Source organism: Panthera uncia, assembly GCF_023721935.1.
Source record: "Panthera uncia isolate 11264 chromosome A3 unlocalized genomic scaffold, Puncia_PCG_1.0 HiC_scaffold_11, whole genome shotgun sequence".
NCBI classification, from domain to species: Eukaryota; Metazoa; Chordata; class Mammalia; order Carnivora; family Felidae; genus Panthera; species Panthera uncia.
This window is the reverse complement of record NW_026057578.1, coordinates 892,339-913,364: the sequence shown is the minus strand read 5'-3', so window position 1 is coordinate 913,364 and position 21,026 is coordinate 892,339. Positions and strand designations below refer to the sequence as shown.

Here is a 21,026-nt window from a genome sequence, read left to right as displayed (position 1 = left end):
CAGGAGGGTGCTCGGGGCCAGCTGTCACCCCTACGGGCATCCTCCGGGGTCGGTGCCCTGTGGGACGTGGGTTTGATTTCTGCACTGGAACCTCCTCCTCCGTCAGGGTGGGAACCGGGGGCTCTGCTATCGGTCCCGGAGGCTTCGGTGGCCGGCGCTCAGGCCGTTACTCTTCCAGTAAGTTCTCCTCTGGGAGGCCACGCTGAGAGTGAGTTTCTTTGTCATGCCGAGTGCAGCGGTCAGGTCTGTGCTGTATCTTCAGACGTGTTCTGGCCAAGGGGGTGTTCTCCCAGACCCCTCCTGGGGTGCTGGGATGCGGTGGTCCAAGACCCTTAGGGCGACAGACCGATGCCCTTGGTGCTGTGCCAGGTGGAGCCCGGGTGGGGTGCCCGCGGCCACAGGCTGTGTTGGCTGAGGGCTTGGGCGGCGGTCTGGTGCTCTCCTGTGCAGGGGTCACTGGCACATGGGAACAGAGTGACCTGGGTGAGTGCCCCAAAGGCCACTTTCAGCGTGTGCTTGCAGATGGGGGGACGGGCTGGGCGGGGCCTGGGGCTCTTGGAGGTGCAGGTGGGACACCTCCCGGGGGGGCAGAGAGGTCTCCAGTGGGTGTCTGCCTGGGACCCGGGGCCCGTGGCAGCTTGCCTGGCTCTGGGCAGAAGTGGGGCCAGAGGGAGGCACAGCCAGGGGATGCTGAGTGGAGTTTCCAGAACCGGAGCTTTCTTCCTGGGTGGTCTCTCGTGGGCCATCCTGTCCGGGGCAGAAGACAGAGGGTGCCAAGCGGGAAGGCAGGTCTGGGTGGGGCCCAGGGGGCATGGGGCAGTCCTGGGTCAGTTCTTGGTTGCATCCCCGTGGGCCTCACCCGCTGTGCTGGCGGCCAGCCTGGTGAGAGAGGGGGCCGGAGGCTGCGAAGCCGCCCTCGGCCCCCCTGGCTGCCTGTGAGGGGTCCCACCCAGACCCCGGCTGCGGGACGCCAGGCTGACCAGGGACTGGTAGGACCACCGCCAGTCGAGGCCTCCCGGTTGGCTCCGCCATCTCAGCCCCAGACCCCTAGCCGGACGCCAGGACGGACAGGCGGGTGCACGTGAAGGCCAGACCCCCTCAGCTCCCTTCCCTCCGGCCTTGCCCACGACCGTGGCATTCTGTGCGCCCTGCCGGCCAAGCCCTCACACAAGTCCACCTCTGCTGTGGCCCAGTTCAGCCGCCCAGCGGGCCCTGACCCCTCACACCCAGAGCCGGGGCCTTCCCGGGGGCCGTCTGGGTGGGGATGACTGGGCGGTGGGGGCCCTGCCCTCTGGCGTGTCTGCTGTGTCTGAGCCACCGGGTGTGGTCAGGGGCGGCCCGGCCCCCGCAGCCCCGAGGGTGGATGTCGGGGGCCACGCAGGAGGCTTCTCCGTGCCGAGGGCCAGTTTCCCCTGAGGCCAGGATGGGGAGAGGACCTGTGCACGCCGGAGTGAGGGCCCGTGACGGGGGCGACGTGCCAGCCCGCGGGCAGGCTGCTGTGCTGTTTCTGGAAGGGCGATGGGGCCCTGCTCAGCCAGGGGCCAGCACCCGGTACTGTACTGTCCCGTCCTCTCGGGGTCCTGGGCGGCCCCGACGCTGCTAACTGGTTCGGGGGGTTCAGGGGCATCACAGGTGATGGGCAGGCACTGGGTGAGGGGCGGACAGGGTCCAGCCAAGGGCACCGAGGAGCCGACCGGCGTGTGCGCGTGCAGGTGGTGCCTCGGTGGGTGCGTGTGAGTGCAGACGTGTGTCCTGAGCACCTGTGAGCCACGGACAGACACAGTAGGCCCGGGGCACGGCTGTCCGTGGCTGCTGGGCCCCACTGAGGCGTGCGGGGCTTGGCTGGGGTGTGGGTCCCAGGACCGGGCAGGGCCAGCTCCCGGGTGCTGCGTCTTTCCGCACTACAGCGTCCTGCTGTCCGGCTCGGGTCCTTGGGCACAGGCGCTCCCTGGCTATGTCAGAGAGCTCGTGTGGCCCAGGGTCTGAGGCCCAGCCCGGCCGCAGGAGCACTGACTGCGCAGCTGGGCCCACCGAGCAGCCAGGACCGGGGAGGGGCACTCGGCCACCTGGGACGGAGCCGCCCCGGTTTCCTGGCCCAGGCCTGGGACCGTGGGCCCCCACCCCCTGCAGTGTTCCCGGGTTTGGGGCTGGTAGACCGGCAGGCGTGAGGCAGGGGCGCCGGCTGGTCCTGCGGGGTCTTCCCTGTGGCCAGGAGTCCGGGGAGGGGATAAGCCCCCATGGGTCTTGGGTAAGGGCCCCCCCCCCCCAGCAGCACCCAGCCCCTGACCTTCGCCCCCCCAAATGCTCCCAGCTTGCAGTGAGTACCAGGTCTCAGATTCTGGCCTCCCCGCCCAAGAGTCCCAGGCTGTGCCCACCCGCCAAAGTGCTTCTGTCTCGGGAAGCTGGACCCAGAGCGGCCGCCAGCCCCTGGCGACCAACTGCTAGTCAGCTCTGCTCACCCATCGGCTCCTTGGTGGGGCGATTCCGAGTCGGGTGGGGCTGGGGCGGGGTCCGATCTGGTCAGCGTCCCTGCCCAAGCATTGGGCCTGGGGCTGTCCACGTGGGCGGGGCCACACCGGGCTGGCCCTTGCAGACCGGGGGGAGGGCTGTTGCGAGGCCAGTGGGGCAGCAGAGGTTTTTGGGAAGGGGCCAGTGTGGGCATGGGCCTGGGCGCCGGGCCCCGTTGAGGAGGAGCAGGGAGGAAGCGGAGGCTGATACGTCTCCACCCTGCCGGCCTGCCGGAGGTACCTACGCCCGTCACCCCTAGCCTGGTGCTCAGACCACACGTGGTGGCCGTGTCCCTGAGGTGTCTCCCCCGTGAGCCCCTCTTTGGGGCAGACCCTGTGGAACGAGGGATAAAGGCATTTGGCTGGTGCACCCTCTCCCACCCCCGAGAGACCCCTGCCCTGCGGTGATGAGGTCCTACGCACTGGGACTCTGTACCCCCATCTTGGGCTGTAGATGGGAAGGGCGGAGAGCCTAGGGAGAGGAGGAGGCGGGGGGGAGGGGGGGTGGGGGCTGGGCCGAGGCAGTGACGTCTTGAGGAAAGGGGCCTTCATAAGCCCCGGCCCCTCGTGGCTGCATCGGGACCAGACTGGATGTGAGTGCACAGGGACCGACCGAGCGATGCCACCCGCACCCAGGAGGAGGTTGGTGACTCACCTGTGGTCCTGGGGGCTGGGGGATGAGGAGGGCCACCAGCGGTCTGCTGGGTCTGTGACGTGAGGACGATCTTGCCTTTTCAACAAGTCCTGGGGCAGGGAGGGCAGACTGTCCAGAGGGTTCCTGTTCACAGTCGTGACCTCTGTGCTCCTGGAAGGAGTCCCACTGGGTCCGGTCAGGCTTCTCGGGGGCGGAGGGGTCTGGCTTCAGGATGTGGATCAGGCAGGTCCCGGGACCTGGAGCGTCCAGATAGCCCGTGCGTTGCCCTCTGGCCCTCCGCGGCCCCGAGGACGCCCATAAGCTGGGCAGTTTCATGAGACGGTCCTGGCTCCCACCTCCCCTGGGTGTGGCTGGACTGGCGGGGGTCCTGAGGTTCTGTGCTGTGTGTCCCCTCTGCACTGTCAGCAGAGGCAGTCCCCAGGCTGTATGCAGCCGCGGGTGGGACGGCGGCCCCTCCCCACCTCCGAGGACCTGTACTTCCTGCTGAGAAGCTGGTCCTGGGGCTGGCCGAGGGGCCCTACGCGATCCTAGGGGCTGTGCTCAGTCTGGGGGCCCAGTCCCCGCCCTGACACCATAGGCTGCCCCTACCTGGACTCAGCTCCCTCCCCAGACCCCTTGGCCCTGGGAGCAGTCTGTTCTAATGACGAGAGAGGGACCGGGCCAGCAGTCAGGACCCAGGCCTGCCTGTGAGGGTGTCCTGAGGGTGGAAGGTAGGAGCAGAGGCTTGTGACGGCCAGATGCATCTGGGGGCGGGCGGGGGAAGGGCGGCTGACCTCTCCACGAAGGTCATGCAGGACACCGGTCTGCTGTGGGCAGGGTGTGGGCGGTTGTGGGGTGTAGGACTCCCCAGATCACTGCACTTGGGGTGGTCAGGAGTGATTGGACGGACGGAAGATGGTCCACGACCTCGTCTCCCACAGGCGGTGCGCCACGAGTGCCCTTGTGTGCCCCCACCTCGGGGTCTGCCTCTGGCTGTGGCTGGGTGTTGCCGTGGGACTCGGCCAGAGACAAGGTAAGGACGTGGCGGGGGTGCTTCCTGGAAAGGTGGCCCCAGTCCGCGCCCAACCCCAGCCCAGGCCACACCCACCCGGGGCACAGGCCCCACTGCTCTGCCTCCTGCTCCTGACCCTCCCCGGGAGCCGCCGTCCCAAGCCGAAGTCGTGCTCTTGAGGAAAGACGGGACGCCGGGGGCCACCTGTGTTCCTCTGCCCAAAGCGTCGCCCTCCGCTTTTTGCTGGACCTTTGGCCTTGCCGTCTTCCGGCCCAGCCCGGGGATGCTGTTGTTTTCTCGTTTGTTTTTATCGCAGTTATTCACACGTTTTGCATCCAGTTCCTACAGTCGTGTTGTGTTTTGCGTTATTCAGGACACCTCCTCAGCAGGAAGTTTCCAGACGGCACAAATCTAGAGTAGAAAGTGGAGCCCCTTTTCCTCCTGTCCCCCCGGAGGAGAGCACCGTTCTCTGCTCTCTGCCGCCTGCTTCTGGCAATTGCAGGCACTGGGAGAAGGCAGGGCCGCCCTGCCTCTGTCCTCGGCACCCGCGTGGCCAGCGCCTGTGGCCGCTGCACCGCGTCTAGCCGGGGGCCTTTTCAGTCCGATCGCTTCCTCTTGGGCATTTACAGTGTTTCCCTGTGGGAGTGACGTGTTTTGGGGGAGTGACGTGACCCCAAAAGGGACACGGCTGCGGAGCCGGATGGACTTCCTTGCCGTGTTCCCCGTGCGGGGTGCTGGTTTGGATGGATTCTGGGAGGGCCGGTGTCTGGCCGCCAGCGCCCTGGCTGTGCCCCCCGCCGAGGGGGCTCCCCCGAGTCGTGTGAGGGCAGGAGGCCACACGTCACTGCCCGGATTACTGCCCAAGTCCCCTTGCGTCTGACTCGTGGTCTCTGTTGACACGGTCACGGCAGCGGGGCACACGCGTGGCCACACCTGGTGTGGAGTCCGCAACCACTCTTTTGTGGCACGTCTCCTTAGTTATGGGGTTGCACATTGGCAACTGCCGCTGGGTCGTGTCCCGGGTCCCCGTGGCTCTGACAGGACCACCCCAAGGTGGGGCCGAGTCACTTGTGAGCCCACAGACCTTGAGGTCAGGACTCATTCAGTACGACGGATGTTCTCCCGGCCCCTAGGAGGGCAGGGTGGGTGGGGGCCCACATGTCTGGGCTGTCTTCCCCGGGGATGGCCCTGCTGAGGGGACAGGCGCCCCGCTGTCCGCCCTGTGCCCCACCACGGCCCCTGACATGCAGACCCCAAAGGCAGCTGGGATGCCTCCCCCAGGGTGTCAGCGGCCCAGCAAGACACAGAAGCCTTTTCATGAGCAGGAGCTGGGGGGTGGGGGGGTCCCTGCTCACAAATGGCTTTTTATGGCTGCCCCATCAGACGTTCCCTGGTGCTCCCAGCGAGCAGCCTGGCCCATCCGGGGGCCCAGCCCAGCTGTTTCCCACTCTGAACCACTGGTCATTGTGCCTGCCTTGGGACCCCCCCAACCCCTGCCCTGCTCCCCACACCCCGTCTCTCAGTAGGGGCATCCAGAAGAGGCCCATCTCTGTCCCTGTTTTCCAAAAATAGCCATCCCCGCCACAGAGCTCCCGGAAGCTTCCCCGGGGGGCCAGTCTGTGTCCCAGGGCCCGTCCTCCGCCACCCTCCTCCTCCCAGGACGGCCGCAGCTCCCCTCCAGGGCTATGTGGACTCTGGGGGGTGGGGGTGGGGGAATCAGGCAGCTCCGGGCCCCAGGGCAACAGCCACCACAAGGGCTCCACGCTGGGGATGCCAACCAGGCTGTTCCCGCCAATCCTGGATGCTGGCCTGGGCCCCGTTCGGCAGAGCCGGCCAGGCCTCCCTCCTTGGCTCTAGCAGGTGGTCCCTCTCAGCCCCAGATGGGGCCTCGGTTCTCCAGTTGTCCCCAGTGGGGCCAAGGCACCTGGGGTGGGGGCTTTAGGGGGCACAAACTCTCTGGTGCTGTCCTCGGGTCAGCCCTGACCACCTGGTGCTGTCTCCCCAGAGAGCGGCCGCCTGAGGCTGGCGGTGCTGCCTGAGGACCGGCTGCAGATGAAGTGGTCAGAGCCGGAGGGGAGCAGCCTTGGCTACCTGGTGCAGGTGAAGCCCATGGCAGGTAAGGTGCCCCTGGGAGGGGTGCCAGTGCCCTGCCCATCGTCCCACACCCGTGTGCGTCTGCCCCACTGGCACGGGGAACGTGGCGGGAGAAGAGCCTTTAAGGGTCCCGCCGCTGTGTCCCCACATCCGGCACGCCCAGAAGGGGTCAACCGGTATCTCTCGAAGAAACGAGTCCGTCCTCAAGCTTCCCCTCCAGAATTCTGCACGCCTCCCTAACGGACATTTTGCAGGAGGGGGGTTCAAGAGTCTTAAAAACTTCAAAAACTGAGATTTGACACCAACCCTGAGTGTGTAATTGCAGGAAGTGGCACGCCCCGGAGGGGGAAGGGGCTCCCCCAGCCCACTCAGGCCCCTCCCCCGGCTCCAATCTGTCTCTGCTCCCAAGAACGACCCCTTTCTGACTTGGGGGTAGTTTTCTAATATTTTAATTAAGCCAAGGCTGCTCATCCTGTTTTTCAAATCTTTTCTATTTTTTTTTTTATGCTTATTCATTTTTGAAAGACAGAGAGCACAAGCAGGGGTTGGGCAGAGAGAGAGGGAGACACAGAATCGGAAGCAGGCTCCAGGCTCCAAGCTGTCAGCACAGAGCCCGACGTGGGGCTCGAACCTATAAATTGTGAAATCATGACCTGAGCCAAAGTTGGACACTCAACCGACCGAACCACTGAGGCACCCCTAAACTTTTTTTAATGTTTATTTTTTGAAAGAGAGGGAGAGAGAGAAAGAGAAAGAGGGAAAGAGTGTGCTCGGGGGAGGGACAGAGAGAGAGGGAGACACAGAATCCGAAGCAGGGTCCAGGCTCTGAGCTGTCAGCACAGAGCTTGACGCAGGGCTTGAACTCACGAGCTGTGAGATCATGACCCGAGCCAAAGTCGGACGCTCAACCGACTGAGCCACCCAGGCACCCCAAATCTTTTCTATTTTTGTTAATGCTTTTGGTCTACTTATCCTATTAGTCACTGAGAGAAGCACTTTAACCCCTGCTTGGCTTGTAGAAACGTCTTCCTCTGCTTGCCTCAGTGGACTTTGTATGTTAGGCTGTGTTCAGGTGCATGTGAATAGGTGCGTGTGAGTCTGGCATGACTCCATCTTGCTGTGGAGTGCTGCCCATTACCTCTCGTCAGGTGTCCCTCTGCACCAGGGCCACTGGCTCTGCTGGGCGCTGCCTGCACTACATCATCTACTCAGCCTTCTGTCACCTGTCACCATAGATGCGCCTTCCAAGGAGCACATAATTGGTGTTGGTTTTCCTGTGTGACAATCTTTGCCTTTTAACTGAGATTTTTTTTTCCCATTTACATTTAATGAAATTACTGACGTATTTGGGTTTAAATCTAACATTTTCCAATTTATCTTTTGTTATACTTGTTATGATTTTTTTCTCTCCTTGTCCTCTCTGAAACTGAATTTTTATGGAAGAAATAAACACCTAAAAGAGAGTGTGGTATAATGAACTTCACATTCTCATGACTTAGTCTCAACCGTTATCAATATGTGGCCAATATTTCGTGATCTCTCTCCAACTCCTTCTATATATTGCGTTATCTTAAAGCAAATCCAAGACGTCGTGTAGTCATATAATCCCGTCTATGAATATTTTAGTAGTTTTGTCTAAGAGGAAGGACTCTGAAATAACTCCAGTAGTAGCATGCCTAAAAAGTAAAAATGTTTCAGAGGTGCCATTAAATATTTTCTTGTGTTCTCATCTTCCAGTTTGTCTGATAAATACTTTTTATACTTGACTTCTTTGAATTGCTATCCCAAAAGAATCCACGCATTTTATGTGGTTCCTATGTCTCAAGTAGTCTTTACTCTACAACCTGTTTCCTCTCTCCCCTTTTCTTTGACGTTTATTCGTTGAGTAAAGAAGATCGCTTTCCCGACATTGTGTGTTTTGCTGATGGCATCTCCATGGTGCCACGTACACCATTCCTCTCTCCCTGTATCTCCTGTAGACTGGCACTTGTGTCCCAGAAGTTGGTCAAATTCCAATCTGGTTATATTTTGTTGACAGAAATTCTTATAAGTGATTCTATGCAGTTTCTACTGTGCCACAAATGGAGGTACACAGTGTCTGGTGTCCCTTTTTTTTGTGAGGTTAGTATCGATCAGTACGTGAGATTATTGAACACTTTGCATTATTATTCCGTGTCCCCAACATCTTGGTAGTTATGGTTCCTTTATTCATGTGGCGATCACCCTGGAGACGACCACCAGCAAGGACATTAACTTGTGAGCAAGTCCTGTACTTGGCCGCTACACCGCCTTTCCCCCGGTAGAGACAAGGCCTCTGATCATCACAGCCACATTCATCCCCTTTCTATGCACATTAATTCTGTATCTATATTAAATCTCAGAGCACATTTTAATTACTGTAGTTGATGTGACGTTAATTTAGACCAACTCACATGTACACCCCTTTTCTTTATTCCTTCCAGAGTCTTCCAATCTGAGATTTTTTTTTTTTTTTTCCTGCCTGAAAATCTGCCAGATGCAAATTCTCTGGGCTTTTGTTTTGTTGTTTGCCTGAAAATGTCTTCATTCTTTGTTCTTGAAAGATACTGTTGCTGGGTATAGAATTTGGAGTGGGCACTTTCTTTCGGCACTTTGAAGAATCCTTTTACCGTCTTCTGGCTTTTATTGTGTTTTCTTGAGAATTCAGCTACCAGCCTGATTATTGCCCCGTGAGATATAATTCCTCACTTTCCTTCCTCCTGACTGCCTTCTGATTTTTCCCTCTGTTTAATTTTGAGCACACTTAATCTGATGTTCTTGGTGTGGGTCTCTTCTTACCTTGCTGCAGATTCATGGGGCTTGTTGGGTCTGGGTCTTACTGTCGTACAGTTTTGGAGAATTCTTTAGCCAAGTCTATGCAAATATCACTTGTGCCCTGTTTGCTGTCTTTTCTCTCTGTGGGACTCTCATCACACATGTGGGCCCTCTCCTGTATCTGTGCCTCTTATTTTCTTCTATATTTTTAATTCTTTTATTTCTCCGTTCTTAATGTTGTGTTTTTATTCTGACCTATACTCCACTATTCATCTCTTCGTTTGTGCGTAAGAAGCTGTTAAGTCATTTTTAGAATTCCTAACTTCAAGTTTTTGTTTTTCCATCCTAGAATTTCCATTTGGAAAATATCCATTTGGTTTTTACATTCGAATTTCTTTTTTACTGTTTCTAGTTTGACAGCTAACTTCATAGGCTTATCCCTAAATCTTCAAACTAGTTTGCATAATTATTTAAAAGCCCCATAACTTGTCCAGAAAAATCAGTGGTCTCTTCCTATTGTCTGTTGTTTCTCTTAACTTTCTATCACTTCCTCTTGTTCCTTGTACACCTGGTTATGTTGCATTGAGTACCAGCCGTTGTGAAAGCTTACAGAAATAATTTATGACCTTATGTAACATTGTCTTCCTCCAGAAAAAAAAATTGTGGGGTGCCTGAGTGGCTCAATCGGTTCAGCATCCAACTTCGGCTCGGTTCATGATCTCATGGTCTGTGAGTTCAAGCCCCGCGTCGGGCTCTGTGCTGACAGCTCGGAGCCTGGAGCCTGCCTCGGATTCTGTGTCTCCCTCTCTCTCTGACCCTCCCCCATTCATGCTCTGTCTCTCTCTGTCTCAAAAATAAATACATGTTTAAAACAATTAAAAAAAAAAAAAGAAAAAAATTGTGTTTCTGACAGAGGCAATGGGAATAGCAGTTTGGGGTAATCTTTGTTGAATTTTAGAGGTTGAAAGTATTTGAAGCTGGGCTCCAGTCCCTTCAAGGGCTGGTCTATTCCCGTTAACCCTTGCTCTTAAGGATAGATCTTTATGGTTTCAACCCAAAAACTCGGGGAGGGGGCGTGTGCCAAGAGTTCACTTCCAGCCCAGACTTCCTATTCTTGCTTCTTAAGCCCCCATAACCTTTGTCCTCATGGCCTCTCTTCCAGACCCCCTGCGTTGCCAGTTCAGGCTGTTCTGACAAAGCACTCCAGACTGGGCAGCCTAAACAACATTCAGTCCCTACAGTTTGGGGGGCTGGACATCTGAGGTCAGGGTGTTGGCACAGTTGGGTTCTTGGTAAGGACCCTCTTCCTGGTTTACAGATAGCTGTCCTGTCTCTGTGCCCACTCCCGGGGCTTCTTCAGAGGGGCACTGACCGCCTCACAGGGGCTCCACCTTCACAACCGCTCACCTCGCAGTGGCCTCACCTCCTAACACGGTCACCTTAGGGGGCAGGAGGTCAACGTGTGGATTTTGGGGGGATGCCAGCACTCAGCCTGTAGCACGGCCCCGGCCAGGCCTGCTGTAGGGGCGCCCTAGCGGCTGCATCCCTGCTCTGGGTTTTGGATCGTGGCCGCAGCAGCTCTCGGCAAGCAGCTTCTTTAAAAGTCCTGCACCCAGTTCTTCTAGCTCTTACGGACGGAGGGTCGTGTAGTCTACCAAGTCCGCCGTTGCCCGTGGTCTACGCGCCGGGGCGGACAGGTGGGCAGGTGCCCTGCAGTAAAGCCGAGAGCGACGGCCGCCTCAGTCAGCGCTTACTGAGCTCACACGTCAGAGCTGCTCGCCTGCGATCTGTTCAGGGCTCCACCTTCGCAAAATACTTGGCTCCTTTTAACGATGACAGGCCTGTAAGAGTTTGTGGGGATGCGGGATTAGGACCTAGCGTGGGTGAGGCCCTGGCTACGTGAAGCCAGCTGCATTGCCAGTGGGGTGGGGGTGAGGGGCAGGCGGTGGGACCCGAGAGGGGTTGGAGGAGAGAAACGGCAGCCTTTGGGAGGGGCTGAGCGTGCGCAGAGCTGATCCCAAGAAGCCAGGAGTCCAGAATCCCCGAGGCCCTGTTGTGTGGCGTGAGCACCGGGCCAGGGCAGGGTGTGTGTGTGTGTGTGTGTGTGTGTGTGTGTGTGTCCGCGCCCGCACGCACGTGCACACATGCACACGTGAATCCCGCCATCGACTGCTCGCTGATCACACACCTGTGCAGGTGGGCTTGGTGTCCGACAGACGGGGTTAAATCCCAATTCCACCATTGAGTGACTATGTGGCTTGGTCCTTGGGGCCTCGGTTTTCCCTCCTACAAAGTGGGGGCAGTGGGTTTGTGAAAAATCACGCAGCTTGATGAACGTGACGCACACACAGTGAATGCCTGACAAAGTGGCTCCTAATTACGACAGCGGCAATTCCGCGATTCCTTGGATTTCGCGCGCCCCCGGTGCAGGCTGGCCACACAACAGGGCAGAGTCGGCCTTCTCTCCACCTGCAGGGGTGCCGGCCCTTCCTACCCCTTCCCCTGCCTGGCACGGGAGATGGGACCGGTGCCCGGCGCCCCCTGACACCCGCTTCAGTGTCTCCTCTGAGCAGACAGCCGCGTCCCCTTTGGGATTTTGCTTGTTTTTCATGCTTGAAACTCAGCCTCGGCCTCAGACCCACGGAGGTGTTTACGGGCTGGCACCATGCGGTCCAACCACAGTGCTGAGGGCAGAGCGGGGGCCCCGACTCCCCCGTCGTCCTCTCTCCGTGTGCCCCCATGTTCACGTCCTCAAGGTGTCCCCGAGGACGCTGTGCTGGGCGCCCAGAGGACGTGTGCATAAATCACGGAGGGTAAGTCCTCGTCAGGGACACGGACGTGTTGCTGCCACGGAGCCACGGACAGGCATTCCCTTTCAGTTCGTTCCCCAGAGTGCGGTTCCTCCCGTCAGACCCCACAGAGAGGAGCAAAGACCTCCCCCCTCCCTGTTCTCTCCCCACCCCAGGGGACGCGGAGCAGGACGTGATGCTGACCACGAAGGCCCCCAAGGCCACGGTGGGGGGCCTGAGCCCCTCCAAGGGCTACACCGCGCAGATCTTCCGGCTTACTGGCTCAGGGACCACCCTGCTGGCGCAGAGGGAGTTTGTGAGTAAGTCCCTCACCCCGCCCCTGGAGCCCAGCCGCAGAGCCTGCGCGTGGGGAGGAGCGGGACCCTGGCCCTGCTCTGGCTGGAGCTGTGGCTCCCCGGTAGCCCCCGGGCTCTGCTCCCACCTGGGGGGGCGGTCCTGACAGCCCCTTGTCCCTCTCTGCAGTAGAGGAGCTGAAGAGGCCCCTGGGGGCAGCCCTGGAGCCCACGCCCTCCCACGTGGGGAGCCCAGCCCCAGAGCCCCCAGTCGCCTCGTCCCCGAGCCAAGACCCGCCCACTCTTGGCGGCTCCCGGTGGGATGAGGGTAAGTCGCTGGGGAAGGGAGCAACCTTCCGCCTCTGCCGGGCTCTGTTCATGGGGCGGGGCGCTTCCTCCCGGGGGATCCCACATTCCAGCTTGACCTGGAGCGTGCCGGCCGCTCTCCTGGCTTCACGCAGATCAGGGGGCACAGGTCACCGCTGGGGGTGCGCACGGGCCCCAGTGTGCCTTGCTTCCTGCCCGCGTGCGGCGGGTAAGAGCTGACACACAGCCGTGTCCCCCCAGGACTGCTCGGTGAGCAGCAGCGCCCGCCCAGGGGCCCCGGGGGCAAGGCCCCTTCTCAGCCCACCAAAGATCTGGAGAGGCAGAGCCACCCCAGGGCCCCCGAGGGAAAGACCGAGAAGCCAGGTAAGCAACCAGGGCGCCGGCCCCTGCCTGCTCCCAGGTGGCTGCTCCCGTGTGACCCAGGGCAGGGCAGACAGCTGGGGCATTTGCCCTGTAGGCGGGACTGTGTCCCCCATTAGAGGGGGGTCTCCTTGCACTTCCCCTACCCGGGAGTCTTCACGAGGGGTCTGTCACGGGGTGGGGGGGGGGGGGGGGGCGCTCAGCCCGGAGAACTTGTCTGTGCGGACTCTCAGGAAACCCCTGACCCGGGCAGTGGCTCCGTCGTCTCCAGAGAGCTCCTAGGTCATGGGACAAGCCAGTGAGACCTCAGCCCAGAGCTGCCAGCCATGCTGACCCCCACCCGCCCCAGTGGGCACCCCCTTGGCCCGCCCCCACGTGGACAACTGCACACAGGGACCGGCACTGCCAAGGCCGCCGGAGCACCCGGGCGTCTCACTGACCCTCTCTGGGGGTGCTCGGGGGGCCAAGCACAGAGGGGACCGACGTTCACGTAGGGACTTGGTCACCCCCCTCACTCCAGCCAGAGCCCCGTGGCCCCTCCCCCTCCCTCGGCCCCAGGGAAGGAGATCCTGGGGGGCTGGAGCTGGCCCGGAGCCGCTGGGGGGGGTAGCCCTGTGGTGTTGTGGGCCTGGCCCAGCTCCTCGCCACCCTCCCTCCCCCCAGCCAGCCCCCAGTTCCGCTGCACACCCCCTACGCCTGTGGACATGATCTTCCTGGTGGACGGGTCCTGGAGTATCGGCCACAGCCAGTTCCAGCAGGTCAAAGATTTCCTGGCCAGCGTCATCGAGCCCTTTGACATCGGGCCGGATAAAGTCCAAGTCGGTGGGTACCGGCCCCTTGCCTGCCTTGTGGCCCTGCCCCCCCCCCAGGTGTCCCCACAAGTCCTACCAGCATGCAGGGGACGCCAAGCTCTGAGGAACTGGAAGTCAGGGCAGAGGCCCAGAGCCTCCTGGGGAAACAGGAGAGCCCCACCAGTGGGTCTCACCCGTAGCTGACAGGCTGACCCCGCCAGGCCAGGCAGGAGCGTCCCCACAGGGGCATGTGGGACAGCCAGGCAGGGGGGAGGTCCCCACGGGGGCAGGTGGGACAGCCAGGTTGGGGGGGGGGGATCCCCACAGGGGCAGGTGGGACAGCTGGCTCCTCGGGGCACGTTCTGGTGACCTCTCAGTGTGGAACACGGGGGCCTCCCTGGCGTCCGGCGAGGCTGCGCGTGGGGCCTCCGCTCACCCGCCCTGCCCCCGCTGCAGGCCTGACTCAGTACAGTGGAGACCCCCAGACTGAGTGGGATCTCAGCACCTTCGGCGCCAAGGAGGACGTGCTGGCCGCTGTCCGCAGCCTCCGCTACAAAGGGGGAAACACGTTCACAGGTCTGCCTGGGCCCCCAGCGGCCCCACCCCGGGGGTTTCTGTTTTCAGGTCTCCGTCCCGCGGGTCAGCCTCCCAGATTTGGAAACTTGCACGCTGATCCAGCCAAGTGCTATGTGGGCGCTGAGCCTGAGTCACATCTTTGTAAAAAGCAAATCTCTCCTTGCTGACCTTTGATGAAAACGGGGGTTGCCGTCTCCCACGGGCAGACCCTGGGTCTCGCGGTGCTTTGAGGGAAGGGGGTGGTCCCTGCCTCTGGGTGCCCCTCCCCCTGGAGGGGCCAGGACTGACTCAGCGGGCACCGTGCTGGGGTCAGCGGCCGGTGGGGTGGCACCGGGCAGGGAGGGCACCGGGAGGGGCGCCTGGGGCCGCGTGCCCTTTACCACCGCTGTGCCCAAGGCCTGGCCCTGTCACACGTGCTGGAGCAGAACCTGCGGCCGGGGGCGGGTTCCCGTCCAGAGGCGGCCACGGCGGTGATTCTGGTGACGGACGGCAAGTCCCAAGATGATGCCCGTGCCGCTGGCCGTGCCCTCAAGGACCTGGGTGTTGACATCTTTGCTGTGGGTGAGTGGCCCCTGGCCCCCCACCGGGGTTCTCGCGGCGTGGCAGCCCCGGCCGCAGGGTCAGTTTGCACCCCTACTTGTCCACCCGGGCTGGAGGTCTCGTGGCGCCCGTGCCACAGGGAGGACGGTCCCTGCTCGAGGAGCTGCGCGCCCGTGGGCGCTCAAGGGGGCGCGCAGACATGGGGCTCCCGGTTTGCACACCCCGCGTGCACCTGCCCCACTGCGTGTGCTCCGTGCTCTGGGCTCCACGGGCGCCCAGCACCCCCAGCGACCTTGTTCTGCTCGCGCCACCGGTCAGTTATCACCTCTGTCACTCGAGAAAGGAACTGCGGGTGTGGGGGGCTCCTGGGGGCAGTGGGCCTCCTTGGTGCCCCAGCCCCCCTCGTGCAGGTGTGTCCCAGGCCCCGGGTTCACGGGAAAGTCTGGGGGTTTGTGGGCCTCTGAGGAAAGCACGCTGGCCTCCCTCCCGGCCCCAGACCCCATAGAGACCCAGGCAAGCAGGGCACAGCCCACAAGGGGCCTTCGGGGGTCCAGCCCCACCCGCAGCAGCGCCCAGCTGCAGCCTCTCGGGGGGGGCCTGGCAGGTGACCCGGCTCTGGGGCCCGCAGGATCTTGAGTACGGGGCTTGGGAAGGCCCCTCGAACTGCGGGGCGACTCAGGCAAGGGGCCCGGCGGTCTCGGCTGTAAGACGGGGCAACGGCGCCTGGTGGGCGGGGCCGGGGCGTCCTCACCGCCGTACCCTGTGAACAGGCGTGAAGAACGCGGACGAGGCCGAGTTACAGCTCCTGGCGTCCCGGCCGCTGGACATCACCGTCCACAATGTGCAGGACTTTCCCCAGCTGGGCACCTTGGCCGGCTTGCTCAGCCGCCTCATCTGCCAGAAGGTCCAGGGCAGGAGCAGGGCCCCGGGTGAGTGGCGGGTGGCGGTGGCAGGGCAGGGCCCCCTTAGCTGGCTGCAGCCCTGCCCGGCCCTGCCCGCCCGCTTCGAGCAAAGGGGCAGGGCGGTTGCGGGTACGCCCTGCACTCCCTCTCTCCTCGGGTCTTGGGGCTCTGAGGGTGTCTGCAGCCAGGACGACACCTGCCCCTCCCGGAAGCGCCTGCCAGGGAGGGCAGGGGGAGCCGGTAACGCAGGCTGCCCGCTGGGCTGTTGGCCACTCTCCCCCCTGTCCCACAGTTACATCGACAGCGGGCAGCCCCTCCTCCCCGGACACCCTCTTCACTCCCACCAGCCTGGTCGTGACCCAGGTGACCTCCTCCAGCGTCCACCTGTCCTGGACTCCAGCCCCCCAGCTGCCCCTCAAGTATCGGATCGTGTGGCAGCCTTCCAGGGGTGGCGCCCCCAGGGAGGTGAGACGTGGCTCCAGTCAGGGCCACACGTGACACGGCCATCACGGAGAGAGCGTGGCAAGGGTGGTCCCGCCAGACCTGCAGCGGCCACGGGGCCGGAGCCCCGAGGACAGGCTCGGGCGGCCAGGGGCAGAAGGTGGAGCGCGTGGGGTGCTCTGATGGCCGCCGGGGCCGGGGGTGCCGCCACGTGGGAGGCAAGGACTGACCACAGCCCCCACCGGAGCTGACTGTCTCCCTGCCCTGCACCCGCTGCACCCCCTACACCCGCCCCCTGCGTGCGCCCCCTGCGCCTACCCCCTGTGCCGCCTGTGCCCGCCCCCTGCGCCCGCCCCCTGCGCCCACTCCCGGCTCCACTGAGGCTCCCGTTGTAGGTTGTGGTGGAGGGGCCCGCCTCGTCCACGGAGCTTCACAACCTGACGGCCGGCACGCAGTACTTGGTGTCTGTGCTCCCTGTCCTCCGGGCTGGGTTCGGAGAGGGCCTGAGGCGCCTCGTGACCACAGGTGGGTGGGGTGGAGCCGGCCGGGCTTGGGGTTCAGGGGCTACCCTGCCCGCAGCCTCCCCTTGGAGCCTCATACCAGCAAGGGCGATGCCGCGGGCAGGCCCGGCCTCGGCCCAGTCTCTGGGCCTCTCTGACCCTCAGTGTCTTCTTCTGAGCTGCCCAAACCTTTTACGGAGCTCCCGTCCTACCTGGCCGGCCATGAGCCCCCTTTAACAGCTTTATTGGGAAACGAATCACATGTCGTGCAACTCCCAAGTGTGAGACTCCTCGGTTGTTGGTCTGGCCCCTGAGGGTCACCACAGTCCACTGTAGTGCGTTGTCCTCACCTGCAAGAAGCTTGCCCCCAGTCCCCCAGCTCCTGGTGACTCCAGTCTGCTTTCTGCCTCCGTGGATTGGCCATTTCTGGACCTTCTGTGTAGGTGGGACCATTCAGCGCAGGGCGTCTTTAAGGGGTTGCTAACCTAGGGGCCCTGGCCTCCCCACCCTCAGGGCAGGTAGCCTTAAACAGAAACCCACAAGGCGGCTGTGATTCCCCAGAGCCGTGAGCTGGAGACTCGGCCCAAAGTGAAACGTGGGGACAGACAGAATGGTCTGTGGGCCCTTCTTCCCACCTGCCTCCAGCGGCCCCGTCGCAAGGTCTGCGCTGACCCAGCCCCGCGGTCATTCTAGCGAGGAGCCTCCTTTTCGCGTGCGCGCTTCCTGGAAAGTGCTGCTCTCTTCCTTTCTGCCTTCCCCCAGCGCCTCTCCCTCCGCCCCAGGCGCTGGCCCTGGCCGCAGTGACACCCAGGACCATCCGCCTCACCTGGCAGCCGTCGGCCGGGGCCACACGGTACCTGGTGCGGTGCCTGTCGGCCTCCGCCAAGGGCCAAGAGGAGGGGAGAGAGGTTCGAGGCCAGCCGGAAGGGGAGGCGGAGGAGGGTGCCCGGGGCTGGGGGCAGGTGGGGTGGGGAGGGTGGCGGGCAGGGGCCAGCATGAGCGCCACGTCCCCGCAGGTGCGGGTGGGGCAGCCCGAGGTGCTGCTGGACGGCCTGGAGCCCGGCAGGGACTATGATGTCTGGGTACAGAGCCTGCGAGGGGCCGAGGCCAGCGAGGCTCGGGGCATCCGTGCCAGGACCTGTGAGTGCCCGCCCACTGGGCAAATGCCCCACTCTGGCTCCCCCCAGCCTTCCACCAGGTGGGGGACCGCAGACCCCTCTGGTGGCCCCAGCAGCCCTAGCCCCTGCCCACCCACCCCCATACACTTGGGGACAGGGCGCTGGCTGGTCCCTGAAGCCTCGACGCGCTCTGCAGCCACCCTCGCGCCCCCCGGACACCTCAGCTTCTCAGATGTGAGTCACGACTCAGCCCGTGTTTCCTGGGAGGGCGTCTCGAAGCCCGTGCGTCTGTTCAGGATCAGCTTTGCCTCCAGTGACAGCAGCCATTCAGGGGAGGTGAGAGCAGCACCTGCCCAGGGGCCCTTGGGGGGCGTGGTGTCCAGTGGGAATGAGGTGAACAGGGTGGGGGGGGGGACCCAGCACCCTCAGCACCTCCACCCCCACATTCACAGTTGTTGGGTGTTGGCTGGGCCCCCGGGCGCCAGCCTTGGCCTGCTGCGGAGCGTCACGGACCATGTCCACCTGGGGGCCAGTCCACAGGGGTGGGGGGAGACCGGTGGGAGGCCGGGAATTGGACCCATACACCTAAATGACACGCGTGATGAGGTGTGCAGGGTTCGTGCTGTCCTGACAGGCTGGCTGGACTCTCTAGGGGTGGGGGGGGCAGAGGGGGGAGGCCCCGGGAGGCCCCACGTGTGTTGGGCTCCCCGCTCCCAGTGCACGCTCACTCCCCCACTCGGGGCCGTCACGGGCCGTCCCCCTGGCGGGTCCCAGGCCGGGGTCTCCTCCCTGGTGGGGGCAGTTGGCTCCAGGCCTCCACCCACGTGCCTGCCGGCTCACAGGTGGAGGCTCCCGGCAACGCCACCTCGGCCACCGTGGGCCCTCTGTCCTCCTCCACTGCATATTCTGTCCGCGTCACCTGCCTCTACCCCGGGGGCAGTTCTTCCGTGCTGACCGGCTGCCTGACTACGCGTGAGTGGGCTGCGGTTGCCCGGGGCCCCCAGGCCGCTCCACACCTCCACCCGACGGATGGTTCACAGCAACACATAGCTGCCCTGCGCGGTGCTGAGCCGGGGGCACACGTGCCTGGACAGGTGTGACGACGGGGTGTAGGGCCCGCGAGGGCACGACCCCGGGCACCTCTAGAACCAGGGCTCGTGCCCAGCCTGCAGCCGGGTCCTGGGCAAAGGGGGAAAATGTGGGCATGGCTGCTGGGTGGGGTCTGGGGATCCCCTCTGCCCCCCATGGGGCAGTCACCCCCAAGCGTGGTCCTGCATCGGTGAAATCTCCTTCCCGGGTGCGTTAGGATGTTTCTGATGAGTCTTGAGGGGCAGGGGTGCGGAGGCCACCTCCTCACGGCATCTGCTTCTCCAGGCCCCGTCCCCCCAGCCTCAGTCTCCCTGCCCCGTCTTCCAGGGAAAGTCCCCAGCCCGAGCCAGCTCTCGGTGACAGAGCTCCCTGGGGACGAGGTTCGACTGGAGTGGACGGCCGCAGCGGCTTCCGGCGTCCTTGTGTACCAGATCAAGTGGACGCCCCTGGGAGACGGGAAGGCCCACGAGGTGTGGGCCGGGGAGAGGAGGACCATCTCCCAAAGCCGGGCTCCGGGAGGGCTCAGACCCTCGTGCTTCGTCCCGGGGACGGCTGCCTGCCCGCGGCCTGTGAGCCGAGCCCCAGGGAGAGGACACCTCTTCGCGGGGCGGACGCCTGTCCCTCCTCTCCACAGATCTCTGTCCCAGGGCACCGGGACGTGGCAGTCCTGCCTGGCCTGCGAAGCCACTTGGAGTACGAGATCACCATCCTGGCCTACTACAGGGACGGGGCCCGCAGCGACCCGGTGTCCCTCCGCTACACCCCCCGTAGGTGACCGCCCAGAGGGACCCTGGACCCTCCCAGCTCCAGGGGCCCAGGGCCTTGACCTCCAGAGCCATTGACAGGCAGCTCCCTGAGTCCCCAACCCTCTGGCCTGACCACTTGGGTCCACGGGTTCCCCCCTGAGCCCTCCAGGCAGGTGTTCAGGGGCAGCCGAAGTTTCGGGTTACCTGGTATGACAGAGTGCTCAGGACTGTCCTGGAGCTGACCCGGTGCCCAGTGGTCCCGTCTGCGCTGCAGGACGTGGTGGGAGGGTGGGGGCGGGGGGAGCAGGGACAGACCCCCGCGGGGCATGCCGGCCACCCTCCAGCCCCGGCCTGAGCCCCCAGGGTGGCGCCTGCCTCACAGCGCACCGGAGCCCGCCCTCTGACCTGGCCCTGGCGTCCAAGTCACCCGACAGCCTGCAAGTCAGCTGGACCCCTCCGAGCGGCCACGTCCTCCATTACCGGCTCACCTACGTGCCAGCCTCGGGCTCGGGGCCCGAGAAGTCGGTGGGTCTCGGCCCCGCAGGGAGGCCACGGCCCATCGAGCGCCCCCGGGTCCCGGGGGAGACACAGCCGCCCTGTGTGTTGAGGGCGGTCGCCCCTCTGTGACGGATGCAGACAAGCGAGAGCAGAGACGCTCCAGAGGAGGCGGCTTAGGTGACCGTGTCCCCCCCGCCCCCCCCCCCAGATCTCTGTTCCAGGACTCAGCAATCACGTGACGCTCCCCAACCTGCTGGCGGCCAGCAAGTACAGGGTCCTGGTCTCCGCAGTCTATGGAGCGGGAGAGAGCAGGCCTGTGTCTGCCATAGGCCACACGGGTGAGTGGGCACCGAGACCCCCAGGCCCCAGCCGGGCCCCCGACCCTCACACCCAGCCAGGCCCCAGCCAGGACCGCAGACCCAGCCAGACCCCCGACCCTCACACCCAGCCAGGCCCCAGCCAGGACCCAGACCCTCACACCCAGCCAGGCCCCAGCCAGGACCCCAGACCCAGCCAGGGCTCAGCCAGGACCCCAGACCCAGGCAGGCCCCAGCCAGGCCCCCGACCCTCACACCCAGCCAGGCCCCCGACCCTCACACCCAGCCAGGCCCCAGCCAGGACCCCAGACCCAGCCAGGCTCCAGCCAGGCCCCCGACCCTCACACCCAGCCAGGCCCCAGACTCAGCTAGGCCCCAGACCCAGCCAGGCCCTAGACCCAGCTAGGCCCCAGCCAGGCCCCAGACCCAGCCAGGCCTCAGCCAGGCCCCAGACCCTCACACCCAGCCAGGCCCCAGCCAGGCTCATGACCCTCACACCCAGCCAGGCCCCAGTCAGGACCCCAGACCCAGCCAGGCCCCAGCCAGGACCCCAGACCCAGCCAGGCCCCAGCCAGGACCCCAGACCCAGCCAGGCCTCAGCCAGGCCTCAGCCAGGCCCCCGACCCTCACACCCAGCCAAGCCCAGCCAAGACCCCAGACCCAGCCAGGCCTCAGCCAGGCCCCAGACCCTCACACCCA

General features: G+C 63.3%; 1 protein-coding gene across 1 annotated transcript in view; it reads left to right on the top strand.

The window, feature by feature from the left end:
- Positions 1 to 4,020: 4,020 nt before the first annotated feature.
- Positions 4,021 to 21,026, top strand: part of COL20A1 (collagen type XX alpha 1 chain) — a 29,395-nt gene continuing 12,389 nt past the window's right edge. Inside the window, exons 1-18 of the mRNA XM_049650466.1 lie at positions 4,021 to 4,174; positions 6,159 to 6,269; positions 12,006 to 12,149; positions 12,313 to 12,429; positions 13,473 to 13,631; positions 14,057 to 14,176; positions 14,573 to 14,737; positions 15,487 to 15,649; positions 15,930 to 16,083; positions 16,455 to 16,584; positions 17,322 to 17,467; positions 17,576 to 17,699; positions 17,874 to 18,013; positions 18,520 to 18,649; positions 19,094 to 19,236; positions 19,401 to 19,533; positions 19,895 to 20,037; positions 20,219 to 20,348. Coding sequence (XP_049506423.1) covers positions 4,057 to 4,174; positions 6,159 to 6,269; positions 12,006 to 12,149; positions 12,313 to 12,429; positions 13,473 to 13,631; positions 14,057 to 14,176; positions 14,573 to 14,737; positions 15,487 to 15,649; positions 15,930 to 16,083; positions 16,455 to 16,584; positions 17,322 to 17,467; positions 17,576 to 17,699; positions 17,874 to 18,013; positions 18,520 to 18,649; positions 19,094 to 19,236; positions 19,401 to 19,533; positions 19,895 to 20,037; positions 20,219 to 20,348 — 2,470 coding nt within the window. The 5' untranslated portion in view covers positions 4,021 to 4,056. The remainder of the gene's footprint in view (positions 4,175 to 6,158; positions 6,270 to 12,005; positions 12,150 to 12,312; positions 12,430 to 13,472; positions 13,632 to 14,056; positions 14,177 to 14,572; positions 14,738 to 15,486; positions 15,650 to 15,929; positions 16,084 to 16,454; positions 16,585 to 17,321; positions 17,468 to 17,575; positions 17,700 to 17,873; positions 18,014 to 18,519; positions 18,650 to 19,093; positions 19,237 to 19,400; positions 19,534 to 19,894; positions 20,038 to 20,218; positions 20,349 to 21,026) is intronic.